Source organism: Bombyx mandarina, chromosome 25, assembly GCF_030267445.1.
Source record: "Bombyx mandarina strain Sakado chromosome 25, ASM3026744v2".
Taxonomy (NCBI): domain Eukaryota; kingdom Metazoa; phylum Arthropoda; class Insecta; order Lepidoptera; family Bombycidae; genus Bombyx; species Bombyx mandarina.
Genome location: NC_143231.1, coordinates 8,205,729 through 8,227,324, shown reverse-complemented (window position 1 = coordinate 8,227,324; position 21,596 = coordinate 8,205,729). Strand labels below are relative to the sequence as shown.

Below are 21,596 nucleotides of genomic sequence, written 5' to 3'. Positions count from 1 at the left end.
TTTTTCATCATAATGCCGGCCACTGACATGCGCGCAAATATTCGTACATTGTACGAATGTTTGCGCGCATGTGAAGGGCCGTCAAACATTCATTCGCAAACCTAGCGGCTGTGCAAATGGGTTCGCATACTCAATTTGCGATCCCGTTTGCGCTTCCTCCTAGACTTGTTTACGAATGTCTCACGAATTTCTCCTCCTTTTTAATTCGTCAATAGAACATTGAAGAGAAAAAGAGTTTTTAATTCTTTCCCAGACATCATTAACAGCCATGCTGTTTTTATGGGATTTCTTTTGATGAAGATACGCTACACAGTAGACGTCACGAACTATGAAAATGGCTTATAGTATACGTCCGTTACCTTCGCAATCGTCGGCGCAACTGGGCAAGCGAATATGTGGGAGACTACGCGAAGGTTCGAGGTTCGCGCGCTTTGATGTCTGTTAAAAAACCGACACAGCTTGGAAAACCACGAATGTAGCGAAATCTTTGCATAATCATTCGCAAATGTCGTCCTACACTTGTGAGTTTGCGTATTCGTGCGCATGTGAGTGACCGGTGTAACATGAAGTTCCACAGTGACGCAGATTACATTTTCATGAAAAAGATCCCCAGAAACAGAATTTTAAGAAAGACGAACGGTATTTTTGTTATTTCTTCGCGCGAACGTGAGAAACTTTGTTATGTAACTTATTTACTGTTCTCATTTTAGTGTTTCTTGAGGTTTAAATATGTACGGTAGTTATTAACCGCTTAGTGTCTATGAAAGCGCATAAGTGTGCGAAAATGAAACAAATTCACTGGACGTGGTTTTTTATATTACCCTTGTAGGTGTACGACTGTAGGGCCCTGTGAGTAGTTTTGGAAATAACTAGTCAGGTCATAAGTATTGTCACATAGTAAAAACTTTTCTTTTAGAATGCTGGCCACAAAAAAGTTTATTGAATTCGAATTTCGAATTGTTCATGAAAGTAAAAATGTATACATTTAGAATTTTACTCATTTTTAAATATGGAGTGGACGCTTAAAGAAGACTGTGTTGCTGTTATTGCGTTGCATTGTTGCGGTTACGCGCCAATTCAAATTTTTAACATACTGAAAAATTTGAATATAACCAAAACGATTCGTTTATCGTACCATCAAACGATACAATGAAGACTCTAGTGTAGATGACAGGTCAAGAAGTGGTCGCCCTCGGTCTGTTAGGACTCCAGCAGTGATAAAAGCTGTTCTCTACCCGATGATATGTAGGAGAAGTAAAATGTCCCTTAGAAATAAGGTGACACTCTACAAAACTTGCATACGCCCCGTCATGACCTATGCAAGTGTAGTGTTCGCTCACGCGGCCCACTTACACCTAAAATCATTTCAAATTATTCAATCCCGTTTTTGCAGGATAGCCGTCGGAGCCCCGTGGTTCGTCAGGAATGTCGACCTCCATGACGACCTGGACTTAGAGTCCATCAGTAAGTATCTGCAGTCGGCGTCCATGCGCCACTTCGATAAAGCGGCACGACACGAGAACCCTCTCATCGTTGCCGCCGGTAACTACATTCCCGATCCTGCGGACAGAATGGAAAGCAGTCGACGTCGCCCAAAACACGTCATCTCGGATCCTCCCGATCCACTAACGGTGCTTTTAGGTACTTCAAGCACCGGTCACCGTTCTCGTCGAACCCGTCGCTTGCGACGAAGGGCTCGACGAGTAAATTAACTCTCAGACACAGCCCACTGAGTTTCTCGCCGGATCTTCTCAGTGGGTCGCGTTTCCGATCCGGTGGTAGATTCTGCGAAGCACGGCTCTTGCTAGGGTTCGTGTTAGCAACATCGTCAGGTTGAGCCCCGTGAGCTCACCTACTAAAGTTAGGGTTACGCTGACATAGCCTCTCAAGGCTATCAGGTTAGGTAGGAAAAAAAAAAAAAAAAAGCTGTGAAGGCGCGAATTCAAAGAAATCCCAAACGTAAGTAGAAACTGTTGGCCCTTTAGATGGGATTAAGCAGAACCACGGTGAAAAGGGTATTAAATGAAGACTTAGGGCTTCGGGCATATCGAAGAAAAACAGGACATCGTTTGAATGCTCGTCTAATGGACCTGAGACTGAAGAGATGCCGCACTTTGTTGAAGCGGTACGCGGGAAAAAAATATCGGGAAATTCTTTTTTCGGATGAAAAAATTTTTACCGTAGAAGAGAGCTACAACAAACAAAATGATAAGGTGTACGCACACAGTAGTGAAGAAGCGAGCAACCGTATTCCGCGTGTCCAACGAGGTTATTTTCCATCCTCGCTCATGGTATGGTTGGGAGTTTCTTATTGGGGCTTAACAGAGGTACATTTTGTGAGAAAGGTGTAAAAACGAATGCAGTTGTGTATCAACCTACAGTCCTGACGAACCTTATGGAACCTGTTTCTCATACCATGATCAATAACAGGCACTGGGTATTCCAACTAGATTCGGCGCCAGTTCACAGAGCGAATAGCACACAAGACTGGCTGGCGGCGCGTGAAATCGACTTCATCCGGCACGAAGACTGGCCCTCCTCCAGTCCAGATTTGAATCCGTTAGATTACAAGATATGGCAACACTTGGAGGAAAAGGCGTGCTCAAAGCCTCATCCCAATTTGGAGTCACTCAAGACATCCTTGATTAAGGCAGCCGCCGATATTGACATGGACCTCGTTCGTGCTGCGATAGACGACTGGCCGCGCAGATTGAAGGCCTGTATTCAAAATCACGGAGGTCATTTTGAATAAACTTTAGTGTCATAAGAATCTATGTTTTGTTAAGTTCATTTTGGTATACGAATGGTTACATAATGAATAAACTTGTTTCAATTACTTTACATTAAACATGTGACAGAATTTATGACCTGACTAGGTAATTTGAAGCATGGGAAATAATTTAGACTATGTATATAGTTTTCATTACTGCTGAGCATAAAGATTGGTCTATGCAGACAAAGCCGCAGGTAGAAAACTAGTTTCTTAAAGGCATTACATAAATTACATTTAAACCAATAACAAGTACCTAAATTTCTTTTAGGAATATTCAAACAATTTTGAACTTTATCCTTTAATAAAAGTAAAAATAGGTATCATTTAGATCTGTTGCATGGCAGTGTATCCGTTTACAGCATCTCAAGCTTGCGAGAATTTTTAGTGAAACTGAGCTGTGGCTGATACAAAAGTATTTTTATAAACTAGATACTTATTACTCATTAAGTTGTCAGTTATATACATTAGGTACTAAAATATCATAAATATGTTGAAATGGATCGTCTGTGATATAGATGTTTTGGTTTTTGGCAAAACACTAGGTTTCAATTCATAATATGATATAGTCAATCTTCAGTTCATCAATCGGGAGATCGTTTTCGAACTCCGATTGAACCGATCTCCCGATCAAGGATCCGATATTGGGACCGGCCTTAAGAGTGGCTTAATGACAAACACATTGCTCGCAGGAGTTCTGACAGCCTCGAAGAGCTAAAGGTAGTAGGACTTGTAGACGTGTAGACGGGAAAAGACCATGAGATCGATCTTCCACCCTATGGTCAAAATTTATAGTATCACTTAACTGAATGCCTATACCATACCTAGCGGCAAACGTAGGGGCGCTGTTCCACCTCCATGCAAATTATAGTTATCTTTTACGCGATCCAGAAGATAAAAAAATCGCACTAAGCACACTGAAGCACTAAGGACTGCCGAAAATAGAGACACGTAGAGAGGAGTTATGCATTGGATGATAAAATAATAATTAATTAATTAATAATAAGCAAACTAGAGAGGATGATCAGAAATGAAGTTGTTGACTCATATGAAGAAGTATTAACTACCTATTGAGCATGTGTGAAAAAGTAAAACTTAGAAGGCTTATCGAGCTCTTCCCACTAATAATTTCCCACCGAGTAGTTATGTATTTCATCTCATCCAATAGGATATATCCAATGTAGTTTAAATAATATACTATTACATGGATTTTTTTCTCATCTCATTTAATTTTTATTAATTTGACTTCCGGACCTTTTTTATAAAATTTTAGCTATTTCGATTAGATTTCTTTTGCCTGCATAATGAAGGTGCGAAAAAAAAATACAATAACCTAAAAACTTTCAAGAGGAAATACAACAAATTATTGAATTTAATGCAAGTTGAAGAGAAGAACTATTTTTAAGAGAAAAATATTTAAATGACAGCCTAACTTAAATACTTTTGATTGGACAATTCGTCTCAAAACATTACTTGAAATTATAATAAAATGTCTAAATCGGTAGCTCGATTGAAATCCATGAGAAAGGTGGCTGAAAAAATCGATCATAGTTCAAAAATGAGGACCAATATTCCAGCTGGTATGGCTGCAGCTGGTCCGCCTCTAGGCCCTATGCTGGGTCAAGTAAGTAAGAATGTTTATATATCTTTCTGGTAAGTTCTGTATTAATTACTTAGACTTATGTTCTAGAGGAATATCAATATAGCCGCTTTCTGTAAAGATTTTAATGAGAAGACTGCTAACATTAAGCAAGGAATACCTTTACCAACAAGAGTGAAAGTTAATTCAGATCGTTCTTATCATCTTGTAATACATCAACCACCGGCTTCATATTTTTTAAAACAAGCTGCTGGAATAAGTAAAGGAGCCATGGAACCTGGTAAGTTAATACAGTAAAACTTCGATTAAACATGTCTGACAAATAGTAATTACATAAACTTAGAAATATTGATTTGATTTTGTTTTTTTTAATGCCCTTGTAGGCATAAATGGCCCACTTGATGGTGAGTGGTTAACATCGCTCACGGACGTCAGAAATTACAGGGGTAGACCCAACCCGCTGCCTACCGTTTGATGCTCTCCATATTGATTTTAATTTCTTCATTATGATGTCTGTGCATATATATAACTTTAAGAAGGCCTTTATAGGTCGGACAGGTCTCCTTTTTTAATACTGTCCACATATCTGTTAAAATACACTGAATGAATGGTTGGTTATCTATTAAGTAATAGGGAAAGTAATATTTTATGGTATGCAAATGGAAGTGCAAAAAGAGATCTGAAAACATGATAGCAGAGAATTTTAAAATTAACGGCCTATCATGTAATTGACATTATGCTTGTATGGGATTAATAAGAATTTGGGGTATATTATATTATTTAAAACATTTTGTTGAAACTAGGTAATTTTTTTATTATTATTTAAATTCTGATTTCTAGAAATCATTTAAAAATCAGGATGAATTTAGCTCTTTATTTTTTTCTCAAATAAAAGTGATAAATTATATGATACTAACAATTTTTAAAGGTTTAAAACACTTTGCGTTCCAGTTAGAGAAACCAGTGGGAAAATAACTTTGAAGCATTTGTATGAAATAGCAAAAATAAAACAGCAGGATCCTCCTTTAGAGTGGAAATCTCTGCAAGAAATTTGTACAATGTTGATAGCCACTGCAAGAACATGTGGTATTGAAATAGTCAAAGAATTAGATCCCAAGGTAAATATGCAATATAAGATTGAATTATTTTATGGGGTTAGGCTGGTGTGGGCCCCGGTGTGGTGGAGTTTGATGGGGTTTTATTCGGTAGTAAGTTCTGCAGGATGGGTCCTCGCGCACCTTTCTCAGAGGTAGTCTGGAGGAATTGGAGGCGGTCCTCCGTCTTCCTCCTCCCCATTTCCCTCTCAGGAGTTGTTGGAGTCCGACATAATCTGGTCAGTTACCCCCCTCGACTGGGTATCCGTAAATAGATTATCCAGCATTAAATAAAAAAAAGGCTGGTGTGGGCCCACACTTTTATTTATAATAGATATCCCACCTATTTTTGTTATAAAATACATTAGGTATGGTTGTAGTATGCAGAAGTAGGAGACCAGATTCCATACTAGTTATCAAGTGAATACTGGTCTAATAATAACAAATTCATCTTAAAATTACCTGCCAGATCGATTATTTCTCAGGCTAGACTAAGTAGTGGTATACTTTAAATAGTGTAATAAGCAGTTCATAAATTCATAGAGTGAAGTCAATAGAAAAACAAAGTATTTTTTTGAGCTCTTGTAAACCTCAAAATATAAATGAAACAACTGAAATTTGTTTCAAAAAACACATTAAAAGCTTTGAAATACTTAATTTATTTCAGGAATATGGTGAATTCCTTGAAGAAAGGAAGAAGATTGTCGAAGAACAAAAGAAAATATTACAAGAGAAGCGTGAAGCTAAAATGTTGAGAACTGCATAGTTTAGTTTGTTGTTAATAAAATTGAATTTAGCCTAAAAATGTATAGATAGACTTAGATAATATTATTGTAGAAAAAAAAAGAATGAAGTTTTAAAAAAATAGTTTTATTCGAATAAAATAGTTTGTGTGTTTTGTCCATATCATGAAAAAGATCAGTAACTATTTGGTGAAGACAACATAGAAAAGCTTGCTTGCTAATTGCTAGGAACAGTATACTTCCTGTGTACTACATTTTAAGATTATTCCAAATCAACAATACCAGATCACTCAATCTAATTATACGTCATAACAATTTAAAAATATATCTATCTATGTAACTAGATACAAATATTAATTATTAGCGAAACTAAATGTTTCGTTGTGTCTACTGTGAAACCCGTATGAAACACTTTTCAATTGGATACCCACAATGTATTATTTTGAAAATGGTATTAAAATATTAGATCTATTAGTGAAAGACTACAAAAATAAATTGAGCCCTTACATCGCTCTAGTCTAATAAAATAAAAGTTTGATGACCTTTACTCTATTAATCCACATGCATAAAATAGCATTTTAATAATTCTAATAAATTCAAACGAATAATTATTAGTACAGTATCACACAAGACAGTCTCATCGTAGGATGCCAAAGGGTACCACCAAGTTTAATAAAAATAGTTAATTTGTAAAAAAATATAGAATTACTTACTACGATAACATCATCTTAAAATAATAGCTTCTCTATTTCTAATTAGAAATCAGGCTTCTAGCACTTTTTAACAAACAACATTAAAAACACACAATAAATATAACAACTACTTATAAGACATTGTTGGGTGTGAAACGATACATATATTTACAAATACTTAATCTACATTTGTACTGCAAATAAAGTTTTGTACTTGAGATACTGTATAATGTCCGATAAGAGCGAATCAAGGCGCAATGCATATAGTGTGTAGAAAAAAAAGACTTCAGACCTAACAGTCATCAGACATATTTGTTGATCGTTTGAGTTTAGGAGAATTTGGCAAGACTTCTGGTAGTTCGGTTACATTGTCTATCGTAATGTCTGGTAGGTCTGATATTTCTTCATCCTTTTGCAATGGGATCCAAACGGTTGCTGCTAGTTCTGCTTCTTTTCCACCCTGTGATTTAATAAAATATTGTATTAACAAAAAAAAATGGTGCGTGTACTTATGTACGCGCGTAAGAAGTTATACTTTATTTTTATTAATTTCTTTTTTATTTATTTAAATTTTAATCAATTTGAAAACAAATCGATTAAACAACATCCTCAAACACGCATATTGGACATCCCTTTTCTTGACATCGTATAAATTCGGTAATTCTCGGTACGGTTCGGAAAGTTCACCTGCGGCTATATTCAGACACGCTAAGTTACGTCGGTCGTATTGTAATGAGCGATTTAGTGGGCAACTTCATTCTGTTAATTTTGTGTCACGATGTGCGCGCATCGTAAAATTTCACTCGCATAAATTTTTCATAACGCACCTAAAGAAGTATAACTTCAATTATTTTTAAAAGTTATTAATTGCGGCGTAGCAGTTCCACAACAGTAAGAATTGAAATCCCGATTGCAGCATCAGTTATCGGAACCGATACGACTATGATAATCTGCTGATTATAACCTCATAGGTTCTTGTATGTAGGAAGTTTAATGCTTCGTCGAACTCGGCAAAGAGTTCAACGTGCAACTTAACCCATACATCAGCCCGCTGAGTTTCTCGCTGGATTTTCTCAGCGGGTCGCGATTCCAAGCCGATAGTAGATGCATTCGCGAAGCAGCTGCCTTTGAGCTGTTAGGTCTCCTTGGGTGGCGCTCGGATTAGCAAATCCCACTCCTCTTGGCTGAGTTTCACTGAGTGAAACTGGAAAGGCCTCCGAGCCACCAGTAATCTTTCATTCATTCCACGCTTTTTTTACAATAAAATCATTTTTTCTTACACTATTTTTAATTCAAATTTATTAAGATTTATTTTCTGTTTGTTAGTGGGATTTTCTATAAAAGCGTATATTTTTTGTTTTTTTATACTCTTATTTATTTTTAATTTTTTAGTTGAATTTCAATTATTTAAATATTTTTTTAATGTTGAGTTGTCATCGGTCCTTAATAAGTATACCTTTCGAGTTAATCCGACGTTTTGAAGGGGGTTAAAATTATGTTCAAAGATTCCGTTACATACGTCTAAAGCTAATGAAAGCGTATTAAAAAGTTTAATGTATACCTTGATATCAGTTTCCAGTTTATCTCCAACCATAATGCAGTTACGGGGCTCAACGTTAAGAAGTTTGCATGCTTCGTGGAAGATGTGTTGATCAGGTTTCTCCCAGGGCAGGTCCCCGGATACGAGGACGCAGTCGAAGTATTTGCGAAGCCCGAGGCGTTCGATTTTCTGCCATTGAGCTCGCGATGGTCCGTTCGTGATCAGACCGAGAAGATAATCCTCCCTGTGCCACATTTATTGAGCAGCCATTTGTTATTACCTGCTCTGACTTATGCTGTAATTCAGCACATTACACAACAAAAGTCAAATCGTCCTGCACGATATGATCCTTTTCGATTTTTTCATTTTAATTCGACTAAATATAAAGGTAACTTTATCGTCTGTGAGTTATTTAAATTCTACAAATTATGTTAAAAGGGTTAAAATCGTGCAAGAGAATTGTGATTTGTTATTTGCATACAATTTATATGTATTATATTAATTGATATTCACATATAATTTGCATTCTTGTTACGTCCTTAAATATAATTTAGCACTATGTTGAGCTGAATTGTGAATTTCTTTAAAATGCTTTATTAATTCAACAATGCGCTATTTATAGGCTTTAATTAGAACAATGGAGACTCTTTTTACTTGAAACTGTGTTATAAAATGATTAAAACCATTTAACAAGAAAAAAAAACGCTCTAGTAAAGTTATCTCCATGGTTCGCCTTAATCAAGGTTTTGAGGTAACGGTATTACCTTCTCCATGTGGCACTTCCTCATATTACAAATATAATCAAACCTACGTGTTATGCACGCAGCGCCCCGAGTTTAGTCACTCGTTGAGCGACAACTGAACTGTTGAAAAACAAGTAATTTATTAGCAACATGCGCTCAAAGCTAGCACCACAGCTGCAAAGACACGAATCTACGATTGCCATAAAATATTTTCGTTTAATTTTTACATAGGGCAAGGTGCCTTCACAACCATTTGGCGCTAACTTTAAATTTGTCACATTCTATAAATCAATGTGGCGCTGGTCTTATGTGGCATGCATAGCCAATAACGATCTAGAAGAACAGAAAAAAAACATGAAATCATTAGGTTTGATGATGTGAGCAATAGATGTGTGAGAGTCATTGAATGTTCCAGATGAGAAATAAATAAAAAACGATATTTTGTTTTACCACATAACACCATGCACGATAATGATAATAGCAGACGGCGGTAGGTGAGCGCGAACTTCTTAAATTTTATTTACTCCATTATTGAAGATTAAATTGATGTAATTGTATAAACAGAACATTCTGCTATTATTAAACTTCTTTGTTTTTTTATAAAATTCTTTCAATTCTATATAAAAACAAAGTAACTGTCTTGTTCAAAATACCAATGTTCTCAATATTATATCATGTAGAAATATTATTTGTATTATTATTATTTCTGCATAATATAAATATTTTTAATTAAAACAATTCAAACTCACCGCAATGTTTCGAGTAAATGTATTACGTCATTTGTGAGAGCCAAATACCGAAATCTTAGCCTTAGCCATTCGGTAGACACACTTTCTGAGGAAGAAAATCATTTCGTAAGTGAATCTAAACCTTTTCAATACAACGTGATGGTAATAATAACTGTCAGTAGCACCAATTAGGTACGTTAACAAAATTGATTTCGCGTCTTAGCACAATAAATCGAGAATCTTAAAAAGAGGAGGCTATCAAATTTACTGGGTCGTGTTATTAATATATGGGCGACAGACGAGAAAAGGACGAGGAGAACCGAAGCTCAGTTGTTTAAATTAGGAGAGGCCTATCTCCAGCGGTGGAAGACCGGGTTGATGACGTTGATGACGTCATAATGTCCAGGTATATTGCACCACCCTGAATTTTATTTTATAGGACATCAACCTTTTTTTAATTCAGGTTGTCTTTGGACTCTTTCTTGTGAGTGCTCGTTGGTAAATTGAACTCTATCCTGACACTAGTATATATTTAAGATCATATTATGTACCTACCTATCATACCTATTCATTCAAACATGATTCGCTTTTGGAATGATTGTAAAAGTGATAATATATATTTTGAAAAACCTACGATGTTTATTCAAGAACGTTTGTAAGACGTTCTAAAAAATATAAATGTATATTCGATCCTGATTTAATATTACACGTCACTCCCATTCACGTATCGTTACATTTTTAAGATGAATGATTATAATCTCGGCTAGGGAAACGCCTCGTAATTCCTAATTTTCATAACTAACGTTTCAAAGGTTAATTATTGTTAATTATATTATTGAAGATTATTGAAATTGTGCTCAGCAACAGTACTATATACTTGTTTGGTCGGTGCTCAGTAATACTCATGTTTTCTTCCGGTTATAGTAATTTTAAATATTGATATAGAATATCTTGTTTTTTAGTAATGTAAACAATAATATTATTTCATTTGAATAACAGCAAGCACTGAGATTTTGATGATAAGTGGGAGAAAAAAGAAACTTTGGACTATCTTGATGCATGCTGCATATGTTGGCTCTCTGGCTAAAGATCTTGTAGAGGTTCATGACTACAGCACCTTTACTATCCTATCATTGTTCACCATTACCATTTTGCAAAGTAACCGGTAGTGATTGAGGCATTATAATGGAGTCCTTAATAATTATTTAGAATACAGGATTTTTATTTAATTTTTTATTGCTTAAATGGATTTAGAGCTCACAGTCCACCTGGTGTTAAGTGGTTATTAAATCCCATAGACAATTACATCATGCCGCCACCAACCTTGATATATGAGTTCTAAGGTCTCAGTATAGTTACAACGGCTGCCCCACCCTTCAACGCATTACTACGGCAGAAATAGGCAGGGTCGTGGTACCTACCCGTGCGGACTCACAATTTATTTACGTTGAATCCGATTAACTTTATGATTATTCTTTCGTATGTGACAAATAGAGCGGGCAGTACTCCGTAACGCGACAAGGAACTCGTGTGAAAATATCGATAAGTATCTAAATTAGATTTGCACCTACCTACTGTAGTTCGAACATTACGTGCAATTAGCACAACATGCACATTCTGGGCGATGCGCCAAGTACCAAACGCTAACGTTTTACCGACGTAGACTAATTCAGAGAAGACCTTATTTAGTGAAAGTCATTTAACCAAAACGAGGATGACAAACAGAAAGTCTTCAACTTTATATACTTACTGGCGATGTGTTTGTAGTTTTTTGGTAAGCAGTTACGCCATAGATGCGCTGGCCATTCGTGCAATGCGTACGATTCGTCATCAGGTCGAGCCCTGAAGGCGCGTAGGAATGTGGAACCGCTCTCCACAGCCATGTCTTTGGGAAGGCCATATTCATGTTGCAGTAGTTCCACGAGCTGCATATTTTTGTTACGAAAATTATGAGAAACATGTTAAAACACACTAGTCCTATAATTAAACACCATACGTTAAACATCTTTATCAGTATAATTGGGCCTTATCTATTCAGACTCGTCGTGGCCTAACGGATAAGACGTCCGGTGCATTCGTGTTGAAGCGATGCACCGGTGTTCGAATCCCGCAGGCGGGTACCAATTTTTCTAATGAAATACGTACTCAACAAATGTTCACGATTGACTTCCACGGTGAAGGAATAACATCGTGTAATAAAAATGAAACCCGCAAAATTATAATTTGCGTACTTATTGGTGGTAGGACCTCTTGTGAGTCCGCGCGGGTGGGTACCACCACCCTGCCTATTTCTGCCGTGAAGCAGTAATGCGTTTCGGTTTGAAGGGTGGGGCAGCCGTTGTAACTGTACTTGAGACCTTAGAACTTGTATCTCAAGGTGGGTGGCGCATTTACGTTGTGGATGTCTATGGGCTCCAGTAACCACTTAACACCAGGTGGGCTGTGAGCTCGTCCACGCATCTAGGCAATAAAATAAATAAATAAAAAGACTATTTATGGAATATTTTGGTATTTTAGTAGTCTTTTTCTAAACGTTAAAATATTTGCAAAACTTCTATTCAATACTGAATTACCTATTAGCTTGAACAACTTACGAGCTGTATGTACATATTGTATACGGATGGTGCTATGGAAGATATGCAAAAAACATGTTATCTTCCAACTGTACAAAGCTTCTATTTAATGGGATAATGAAAATGCGAACGCATTGAACACAAATAAACAACCAGACAAAAATATACATTTTCTTATGTCGGAAGCTATCAAATGTAGTTTTTAATTATTTGTTTTATAGGCCAAACCAGCATACGGCAAAATTTATGACCATGAAAATAAACAATACCAGGGTCGTAATTGAGCCCCCGCTTAGCCGTAATCGTGTCCTTCAGAAAATGTTAACATAATTTTCTTTTCATGCTAGAATAGTACAATTTTTTTTATTTATGTATTTTGGTTTTAATATTTTATTTTTATGTGACATAGAAGACGAATCTTTGTTATGAAGTATTATGTGGTTCGTGTAGTGTGTTTGCTTACACAGAAGTGTCTGTAGTCCTGAAATAGCATGGGGTTAACGACCGTTGTCTGGGTGTTCACTCACCTGAAGTTTGGTTGGCAAAGGTTCGCAGTTGAAAACTGATACTCTAGTGTTTACAGTGATTGTATATCTGTATATATTTTTTATATGTATTTTAAGGCGCGAACTTCATGAATGCAATGAAAACAAGCTTGGAATTGCGTTTAAAGTTTTTATTTCAAAAATACAAAACAATATTTTCAGTTAGTTATTAAATGTAATATGTTTCACACATAATGCACATTGACAAGTGACTCAAAACTGGATTATGTTGACTTATTGAAAATGAACTGTTTAGAAGTAAATACTGAATACAACATTGTTACCTTTCTACGAAAAGTAAAATTTTATTAAATAAATTGCTTAGTCACCAAATAATTTCTTGCCAAGATCCATTAGTCGATGATTCCGACACATTTTTAGGGCACCTGCTTTTTTGAGGACTGGTATAACACTTTCGTTTGAGTCAACTAATCTACAAAGAAAATCTTCAAAGGCTGACTTAACGTTTGGAGCCAGTGTACCAATCTTAACTTTGACAAGCATTTCAATTATTCCACCGGCCCAACCACTTTCAATCGCAAATTCTGATATCCAAGGAACTATAGTTAATACTCCACTCATTGTCTGCATTCCTAGGAACCATAAATCTGCAATTTCATTCCAGTGTTCCTTATAGCTCATGGACACAACTAAAGCAGTCGGATCATTTGATTCATCTACATTGTATGCATCCCAAAGGAACCTGATAGTTGATTGAATGTATCTACAAATTGAAAAATCATTCTTTTTCACTTTGTTTGCTTGTTGTTTGAACAAAAGTAATCCCAGTACTGCCAAGTGTCCATGTAAGACAAGATTTTCAGGGATATCCTTCAACTCTGGTAAATTGTTGAAAATGAATTTGAGTAGAGTGTTAAACAGCATGCTATTGTCAACAATTTTAGGGGCTAACACTGTCAGGTTCATGAAAATGTTGCACAGGCTAACCATGGCAGCTCTTGAATCCTTCATATCTTCCAATAACTTGGGATCCAGTTCTGGCTCTGGTTGAGTCCTAGCTTTGCCTCTTTCTGACTTAGGAATAGGAGGTTTCTTATAATGCACAATAGACCAGTGGAAATTCATAGCTTCATATAAGATGTCTTCCTGTTTTAGGTTAAACATGATATCTCGGGCTTTATCTTCAACAGCTAAGTGACAAAGTGCTGGTAGCATCAGACGAAGTAAATCTATTTGGCCCATGAGTCCTGAGTTATCATCTAAGGGTTCACCTTCAGATTTATTTTTCTCAGCGAGTTTTCTCGATCTGTATGCATGAAACGAATCATTGGCAAGGGAAAACATAAAAGGCAGTAAAGCGTAGATTTGTTCTCTCATTGCTGTTGTCTCTTGAGCTATCCAGGCAAACAGCACTCTAACCATTGCTCCAACAAATATTTTTTCAGATTCTGGAAGTTTATCCTTGTTTTTATCATTCGACACTTTTGTCAGTAATGAAACTACAGCATTGAATGCTCCTTTTAAGCTAGTGTAAACAGATTGTTTTTCTTTTTGCTCCAAGTCCAATTGATCAGTAGCCATGTAGTTGATAGACAATTCCAGGACAATGAAACAGGCAGTTACTAATTCTCCATTAGCAAATGCTTGCTTGAAGCTTCTATCTTCCAATTGCATTCTTACTTCAATGGCGCAAAGTTGTAAAAGAAGTAGGAAGAATTTCTTAGGATTTTCTTCATCATTAAAAGTCCATTCTATACCAAGCAGATCAACAATGTTGGCAGCTAACTTCAAAGCAGGATCTCTCTGATTTTTACCTATTTTACTTGTGAGAATATCATGAAGAGCTTTGTAGATACTTTGAGGCCATGTTTCATCTGATGATCCAGGCAAAACGGTAGATTTATTGCAACTGTACAAGAGTGCACTAAGTACTGTGGCTAATTCAAATTTCCTCTCCGACTGATCTGTTGCAAAATCTAAAGCAATTTTGTTTACCAATGCATGGAATGGTTTAGGATCGCTTCCCACGCAGCAGGCCCATAACGGCTAACCAATTTCACAAGAATATTTAGTGCTTCATCTGTCTGGAAACTTTGGTGAGAGTAGATTTCAGACATTTTCTTTATAGCACCAACATCAATAAGAGCTCTTTGGCCAGTTTCATGTTCAGCTATGCATTGTAGGCAGGTGTACGCTTCACTAATAATGATAAGGTTATCATCGTAGTCATCATTATCTGATGTTTGTACTATATCAAGGAATACTGGTATGTTTGCCAGCATTTCTGGATGGGTTGCAAGTTCAGGTTCATTACAGAAGTTGGTGAGTACAGATAATGCCACCGATTTATATACAGACGGAGGGCAATCATCTTCTACACTGTTGCTTGTCAACAACTTCTTGAGGAATTGAAATCCGATGGCTTCAAAAAGTGCTTTCTTCGCTGTAGAATTGCAGTCCTTGCTTTTTACCAGTTTTGTCACCATAAACAGGGCAGCAAATTTTTCGGTGTCGCTTCTTGCATTTTTTAAGATGAGTATGCATTTCTTGATTGGTTCTGATACATCACCCATTGTCACTAACACACGACACGCTCACAAAACGCAATAGGGCTCCACTGAGTGCGCGGAATCGCAGTCGGATCGTTCAAACAGCGACTCGATCCACATCACGTTTATAATTAGAGTGTGTTCTCTTCCAAAATAGCTAAATCTGGACGTCGAGCTCACGTTCTCTTACTATGTTATTCTAATTATAGCTCACTGGAACGTAAATGATCTACATTAATATCTACATGCTATGCATGCAGCAGTGGTTCTGAAGTGAGCTCTAAAGGTAAGCCTTTGGTATATTAAATGAATCAAAATCGTCAAATACTACTTAGCGCGTAAAATGAGACTGACAGTATTCATTTTGTCAATCACCTATACCCATGCTTCCATGACCGTGGCAATGTCAAAGTGAAAGAATACTAAATATCAAAATATACACACCTTATTACAAGCTTTAGTATCTCCTTTTCTTGTTTGTATTAAAGTGTTATCTAAATCGAATAGTATAGCAGAAACATCACTATTTTCGTCAAAATATCCACTATTTGCCATAATTTGTTACGCAGCAAAATGTAAAATCAACGAATAAAAGGAAAAACACTTGTCCTTGACGTCACAAACGTGACGTAATGTTGAGTACTTAGGCAAACGAAATTGTAATATTTATGACAAAAAACAACAGAAACATTTGAAATAAATTTACAAATTCTAAGATAATATTCTGTTATTTACATTATATTTGGTAAATAGGTAATTTGTTAAATTTTGTAAGCAAAAAAACTCGTGGATACGCCATCTAGTGATCACACTAAAACATATTAATAGCATTTTGCCGTCATTGTGTTTTCAACATTGCTTGCCAACAGATGGCAGTGACAGCAAATAAATCACACAATGTGACCTTGGAGAGTGTGACGTAGAAATCAGGGGCTCACTGAATTTGGCCCCTCTTTTTTAGATTTTCGGATTTTTTAAATTTTAAATTTTTTTCTTTTTTTTTATTGCCGTATAGGCAGACGAGCATACGGCCCACCTGATGGTAAGTGGTTACCGTCGCTCATGGACGTCAGCAATGCCAAGGGCAGAGCCAAGCCGCTGTCTACCGTTTAATACTCTCCACAAGCCTCGTTTGAAGAAGGACATGTCATAGCGCTCGGGAAACACCGTGGAGGGGAGCTCATTCCATAGCCGGATGGTACGTGGCAAAAAAGATTTCTAGATCGTGGATTTGTTCGTCGTTTGTTCGTTAATGTTCGAATGTAAAAATTGTTTGTTCGTCTTTTATTTAGTTATAATTAATCAAACAAATGATTACCCTTAAGTGGGCTCCCCTTACTAGATATCTTTATTTTTATCGCTCAGATTAGCTAATTTGGATCAATTATAGTTTGTTCGACGACTATTGGTGATTGTTCGATCATAAAAACAATTATATTTCCAATTTATTAACTAATCTGAGCGATAAAAATAAAGATATCTAGTAAAAGGGGGCCCACTTAATGGTGATCATTTGTTTAATTAATTATAAATAAATAAAAGACGAACAACCAATTTTTACATTCGAGCATTAACGAACAAACGACAAACAAATAATAAAAAATAAAAAAATCCGAAAATAAAAAAAGGGGGGCCAAATTCATTGAGCCGAAATCAGGGCGATACTTTAAAACAATTATTTTTTTTGTATGGAAACTATCGACATTTTGTAGCGGATGCTCCTAAGCTTATATGTTGTTAAAGTTAAGGCATTTAATTATTGTATAATTATAGACAAAAAATAATAAATTATACAAGTCTTTATTTGTTTTACACAAATTGATTAAATTTTATCAATATGTGGTATTTTAAAATTACAAAATCCTTTATTAAAATAAAATATAGGTTAATTAGTATGTTACTGCCATCAACAGGAGCAATGAGAAACTAATCGAAGCGAAGCCATCTAGTGGCTGACGCCCGTAAACATTTTGTTGAGTGCTTGAGCTGATTATCTAAGGTACAAATAGAATCATTCCAAAATTTAAGAGTACCTATGTAGTGTGAACATAGATAATATATACACTTAATATTTAACCTGTTAAATCGTAATTAAAAGAACAAGTTTAGTTTAGTTAGTGTTTAATCTATGGTATTAGTGAATAATTAGTGACTAAGCTAATACTTTAATTTTGCGTTCCAAGACGCTCAATGGCATTCACTTTTAAAAGAAAAGTATTTTCTGGATAATAAAGAAGTAATAGTGCGATCTACCTACTGAAAATCATGCGGATACCGACAGTGCTCCTTGTATTGCCATCACTAAATTCTCAAAGAATTAAGTAAATGCTTTTTACTGTCTTTGAAGTATGGAGGGTAGAACTAAGAGTACTACCATCTTAGTATATTAAAAATTGTCCGTTGAAACGGAGCCAATTACGGTGGCGTCATAGTAGCAAGTGGATAGATTAAAATAATAGCGGCATAAACTACCACTGTATCACACTTCAGTTATGTTCCTATATGCACTGCCAGCACTGTAAGATGTGACGTCAATTTAGTATTCTGCGAAGCCGTTTCTTTATGGTGGCTATACTGTTTGAAACGAAACGCAATTAGATACAGTATGCTATCATCGCGTTTTTCGCGTAATAAGAATATAAATTAAAATAAAACTTGACTTATAGGTCTTAGTTACCAGGTCATAAAATCCCTTAAAAAATCTATTTTAAACTGTTATGTACCGTATGTACCTATATTCATACATATCATTTCCACTTCCTACACTAGCGCTATTTGAGCTATTTCGGTGAGTCTTATATAACAATAGCTTACAGGTGGATTGCCCCGTCATGACGTAAGCAAGCGTAGTGTTCGCTCACGTAGCCCGCACCCACTTGAAATCCCTTCAGGTTATTCAATCCCAATTCTGCAGGATAGTCGTCGGAGCACCATGGTTCCTGAGGAACGTGGATTTCCACGATGACCTGGAGCTCGATTCAGTTAGTAAGTATCTGCAGTCGGCATCGCTGCGCCATTTTGAGAAGGCGGACACGACATGAGAACCCTCTCATCGTAGCCGCTGGAAACTATATACCCGACCTAGTAGACCGAATGGTAAACCGTCGACGTCGCCCAAAGCACGTCATTACGGATCCTCCTGATCCATTAACGGTGCTTGTAAGCACCACAAGCACCGGTCACCGTCCTCGTCGAACCCGTCGCTTGCGACGAAGGGCTCGACGAGCGAACTAACCCATAGACACAGCCCACTGAGTTTCTCGCCGGATCTTCTCAGTGGGTCGCGTTTCCGATCCGGTGGTAGATTCTGCGAAGCACTGCTCTTGCTAGGGTCAGTGTTAGCAACTCTCGGGTTTGAGCCCCGTGAGCTCACCTACAAACGTTAGGGCGAAGCTGAAATAGCCTCTCAAGGCTATCAGCATAGGTAGAAAAAAATAAAAATAAAAAAGCCGCAGATAAACTGTTACTGTTGAAAGTAATTAAATCTGTTTCCGCAAACCTATGATCATTAGGTTATGATGTACCTACTTATGCATGTGTATAATCAATATTAGAACCTTTACAAACCATACCTCCAAAATAAGCCAAGCAACTACCTGAGCATTACCTACATACATAATAGTAAACACCAACACCAAAAGATTCGTATGAAAAAATTCAGACTATGTATTCTTGAGTGCTGTCCGAGGCAATACATGAAACTCTAAAAGGGACAGGGCACGGCCATTCTGCCAAGAAATTTATACGTGAAACTCGTTCAAGGGTTATTAGATTTCCTGTCACACGCAGGGGCCTGCCGCAGGCCTTATTTGCCAAACATTGCCAAGCCAATGCCAATTTCTTACGTAAACATTTTGTACGGTCATTATCGTTTCTTGTTGGCCGTTTTGTGTTGGATTGTGTGTACACTAGTTTCATTGGAGAACTTTATTTTATTATTATTTTTGTTACGGAATGTTTTTTTTATTATTATATTAAAAATGTGCTAAGGTAAATTGGTTTTTATACCTCGTTTAAGTAGCATGTCAAATCAAATTATATAAAATCACCTCTAAACAAGATTTGTTGCTTTGTCTAATTGTTTGTTTTTTATTATTCTCAGAAATTTTAATAGCTGTAAAATAAAAAATAAAATAAATAAAAAATAAGGTATTTAGAAGGTAGCCCAGCTACATGTTTTTGTTTCCATTGCGCTCTTATCAGCATTCAGTTCAGACGTAACTGAAATAGTGTGAGGGGGTTCGCGGCAATTAACTTGCGATGCTCATTAGCAGGTCGTTTTCATTCGGTGGCCGTAATCTGCACGGCCTGGGCCGACTTTCTTTAGAGCACCTCGATTTACTGTATCACGTGCCGCTTAATGTGCTGACGCCTGGGGCATAGGTCGCAGATTGTGATTTTTGGAACTTGTAGTCGTCATATTAAGCAATAGTTATATAAGTAGATTTAGTTATTTTTTTTATTTTGGAACTAAGTTCCTTATGGGTCGATGCGGAGGGGTACCCTAACCGGGAAAAAAACGTCCGTAACGTTTTTTTCTCTTCCTATTCGCTGGTAGCCTAAGAGGCTATTCCAGTTACGCCCGGATGGGTAGGTGAGCTTACGGGCTCAATCTGAGAGAATTTGCTAACACTAGCCCTAGCATGAGCAGTGCTTCGCAGAATCTACCACCGGATCTGAAACGCGACCCTCTGAGAAGATCGACGAGAAATTCAGTGGGTTGTGTCTATGGGTGAGTTCGCCCGTCGAGCTCTTTGTCGTAATCCACGAGTTTGACAAGATGGTGACCTGTGCTTGAGAGGCCTAAAAGCACCAGATGTAGATATACTTACATACGTCTATAGGTTGCTTTGGTACTGGTACACATACACTTCTTTTGATGGTTTCTCATGCTAGCAAAATCATATTAATAAGTTTAAATTAAAAAAATAAGTTGAATTAAATATTTAGAAAATTTATATACTTAAGTATTCTTTGTCTTTTTAAGTGAATACTAGACGTTGAAGTTAATAACATTTGAAGTATTTTAGCCAAAGGTCCCGGTCTCTGTAAGTACCACTTGTCAATGGAACTAATACAGATCTGCATTTACACTAGATTTGCATCAAGTGTCAGCCAATATGCCATTGATAGAAGACTTGAGCAAACAAACCTGTCCTAAGTGTCGTACCGTTCTGTTAAGCGAGTAACAGGCTGATTTATGCCTGGAAAACATAGTTTACGTTATCGACACCTTGCACCTGCCTTATCCGACGGAGCCGATGCAGCTTGGGCTCTGCACATCATTCCGGGTAAGCCGATTTGTGATTTTGATATATGCGTCGCGTTTGGTTTATCGTGTAAACTGAATGATGGGTTCGTGGTTTCTGCGCGGTCTTAATCAAATGATTAGTTGGGTAGATAAACTGAGAGCATGGAGACGTACGCACAGCGAATTAATAATAGGTTGGGGAAAAGTTACTTCGCATTTTTAAGAAAATTCACCAATTTTTTTATTATAGTTTATTTACATTTAACTAAAGTATATAGGTACCATTTTGTTCGATAACTTTTTGCCATCTTGTAGGTAGTAGGGACATGCTCCCATTTCTATAGAAATTTTGGAATTATCTTCTTTAAAATTTAAACTTTTATTGATACCAAAACTAGCCAGATACAAATAGTATATATATAGCCAAAGAGATTTTATTACAAGTTCATACATACTATAATGCGTAAATACTTTTCTCCAACCTATTATCATAGTCTAATTAGTAACCGATATGGTACATTTACGTATTTGATTAATAAAAAGTATTTGAACATTTGCTTCTGTTTTGTGGGTTTCGGTTTGGCTATTTTTTTTATTTTATTTTTTTCCATAGGAGAAAATCGCCGGATCCCTATGTGGGAGTTGAACCTCACTAAAAACTCCTGCCGCTCACAGCCGGCGCCCTACCCCGGACCGGGTGGGAACCCAGTCGGAGCTATTGAGACGGCGGGACAGGGTTTACGCAGAGCATATTACATCCATCCCGCCGTCCCCCAGACGCCGGACCGGCGGCCACCAGCGACACGA

General features: G+C 36.8%; 2 protein-coding genes across 3 annotated transcripts; one reads left to right on the top strand and one right to left on the bottom strand.

The window, feature by feature from the left end:
• The first annotated feature begins 4,122 nt into the window (after positions 1-4,122).
• On the top strand, positions 4,123-7,443 carry mRpL11 (mitochondrial ribosomal protein L11). The gene is made up of 4 exons (XM_028182859.2): positions 4,123-4,394; positions 4,461-4,650; positions 5,322-5,488; positions 6,132-7,443. Exons 1-4 carry the CDS (start codon positions 4,260-4,262, stop codon positions 6,228-6,230), a joined length of 591 nt encoding a protein of 196 aa, XP_028038660.2. The 5' UTR covers positions 4,123-4,259; the 3' UTR covers positions 6,231-7,443.
• On the bottom strand, positions 6,319-16,342 carry LOC114249335 (neurochondrin homolog). Of its 2 annotated transcripts, XM_089738463.1 has the most exons (5): positions 15,983-16,335; positions 11,661-11,835; positions 9,932-10,016; positions 8,461-8,683; positions 6,319-7,359 (listed from the first exon to the last, which is right to left on the bottom strand). In XM_089738463.1, exons 1-5 carry the CDS (start codon positions 16,091-16,093, stop codon positions 7,192-7,194), a joined length of 762 nt encoding a protein of 253 aa, XP_089594589.1. In that variant the 5' UTR covers positions 16,094-16,335; the 3' UTR covers positions 6,319-7,191. The 2 variants fall into 2 exon arrangements, with proteins under 2 accessions (XP_089594589.1, XP_028038659.2); XM_028182858.2 differs by lacking the exons at positions 6,319-7,359; positions 8,461-8,683; positions 9,932-10,016; positions 11,661-11,835 and adding an exon at positions 13,145-15,751 and having other exon boundaries at positions 15,983-16,342.
• Positions 16,343-21,596: the final 5,254 nt, after the last annotated feature.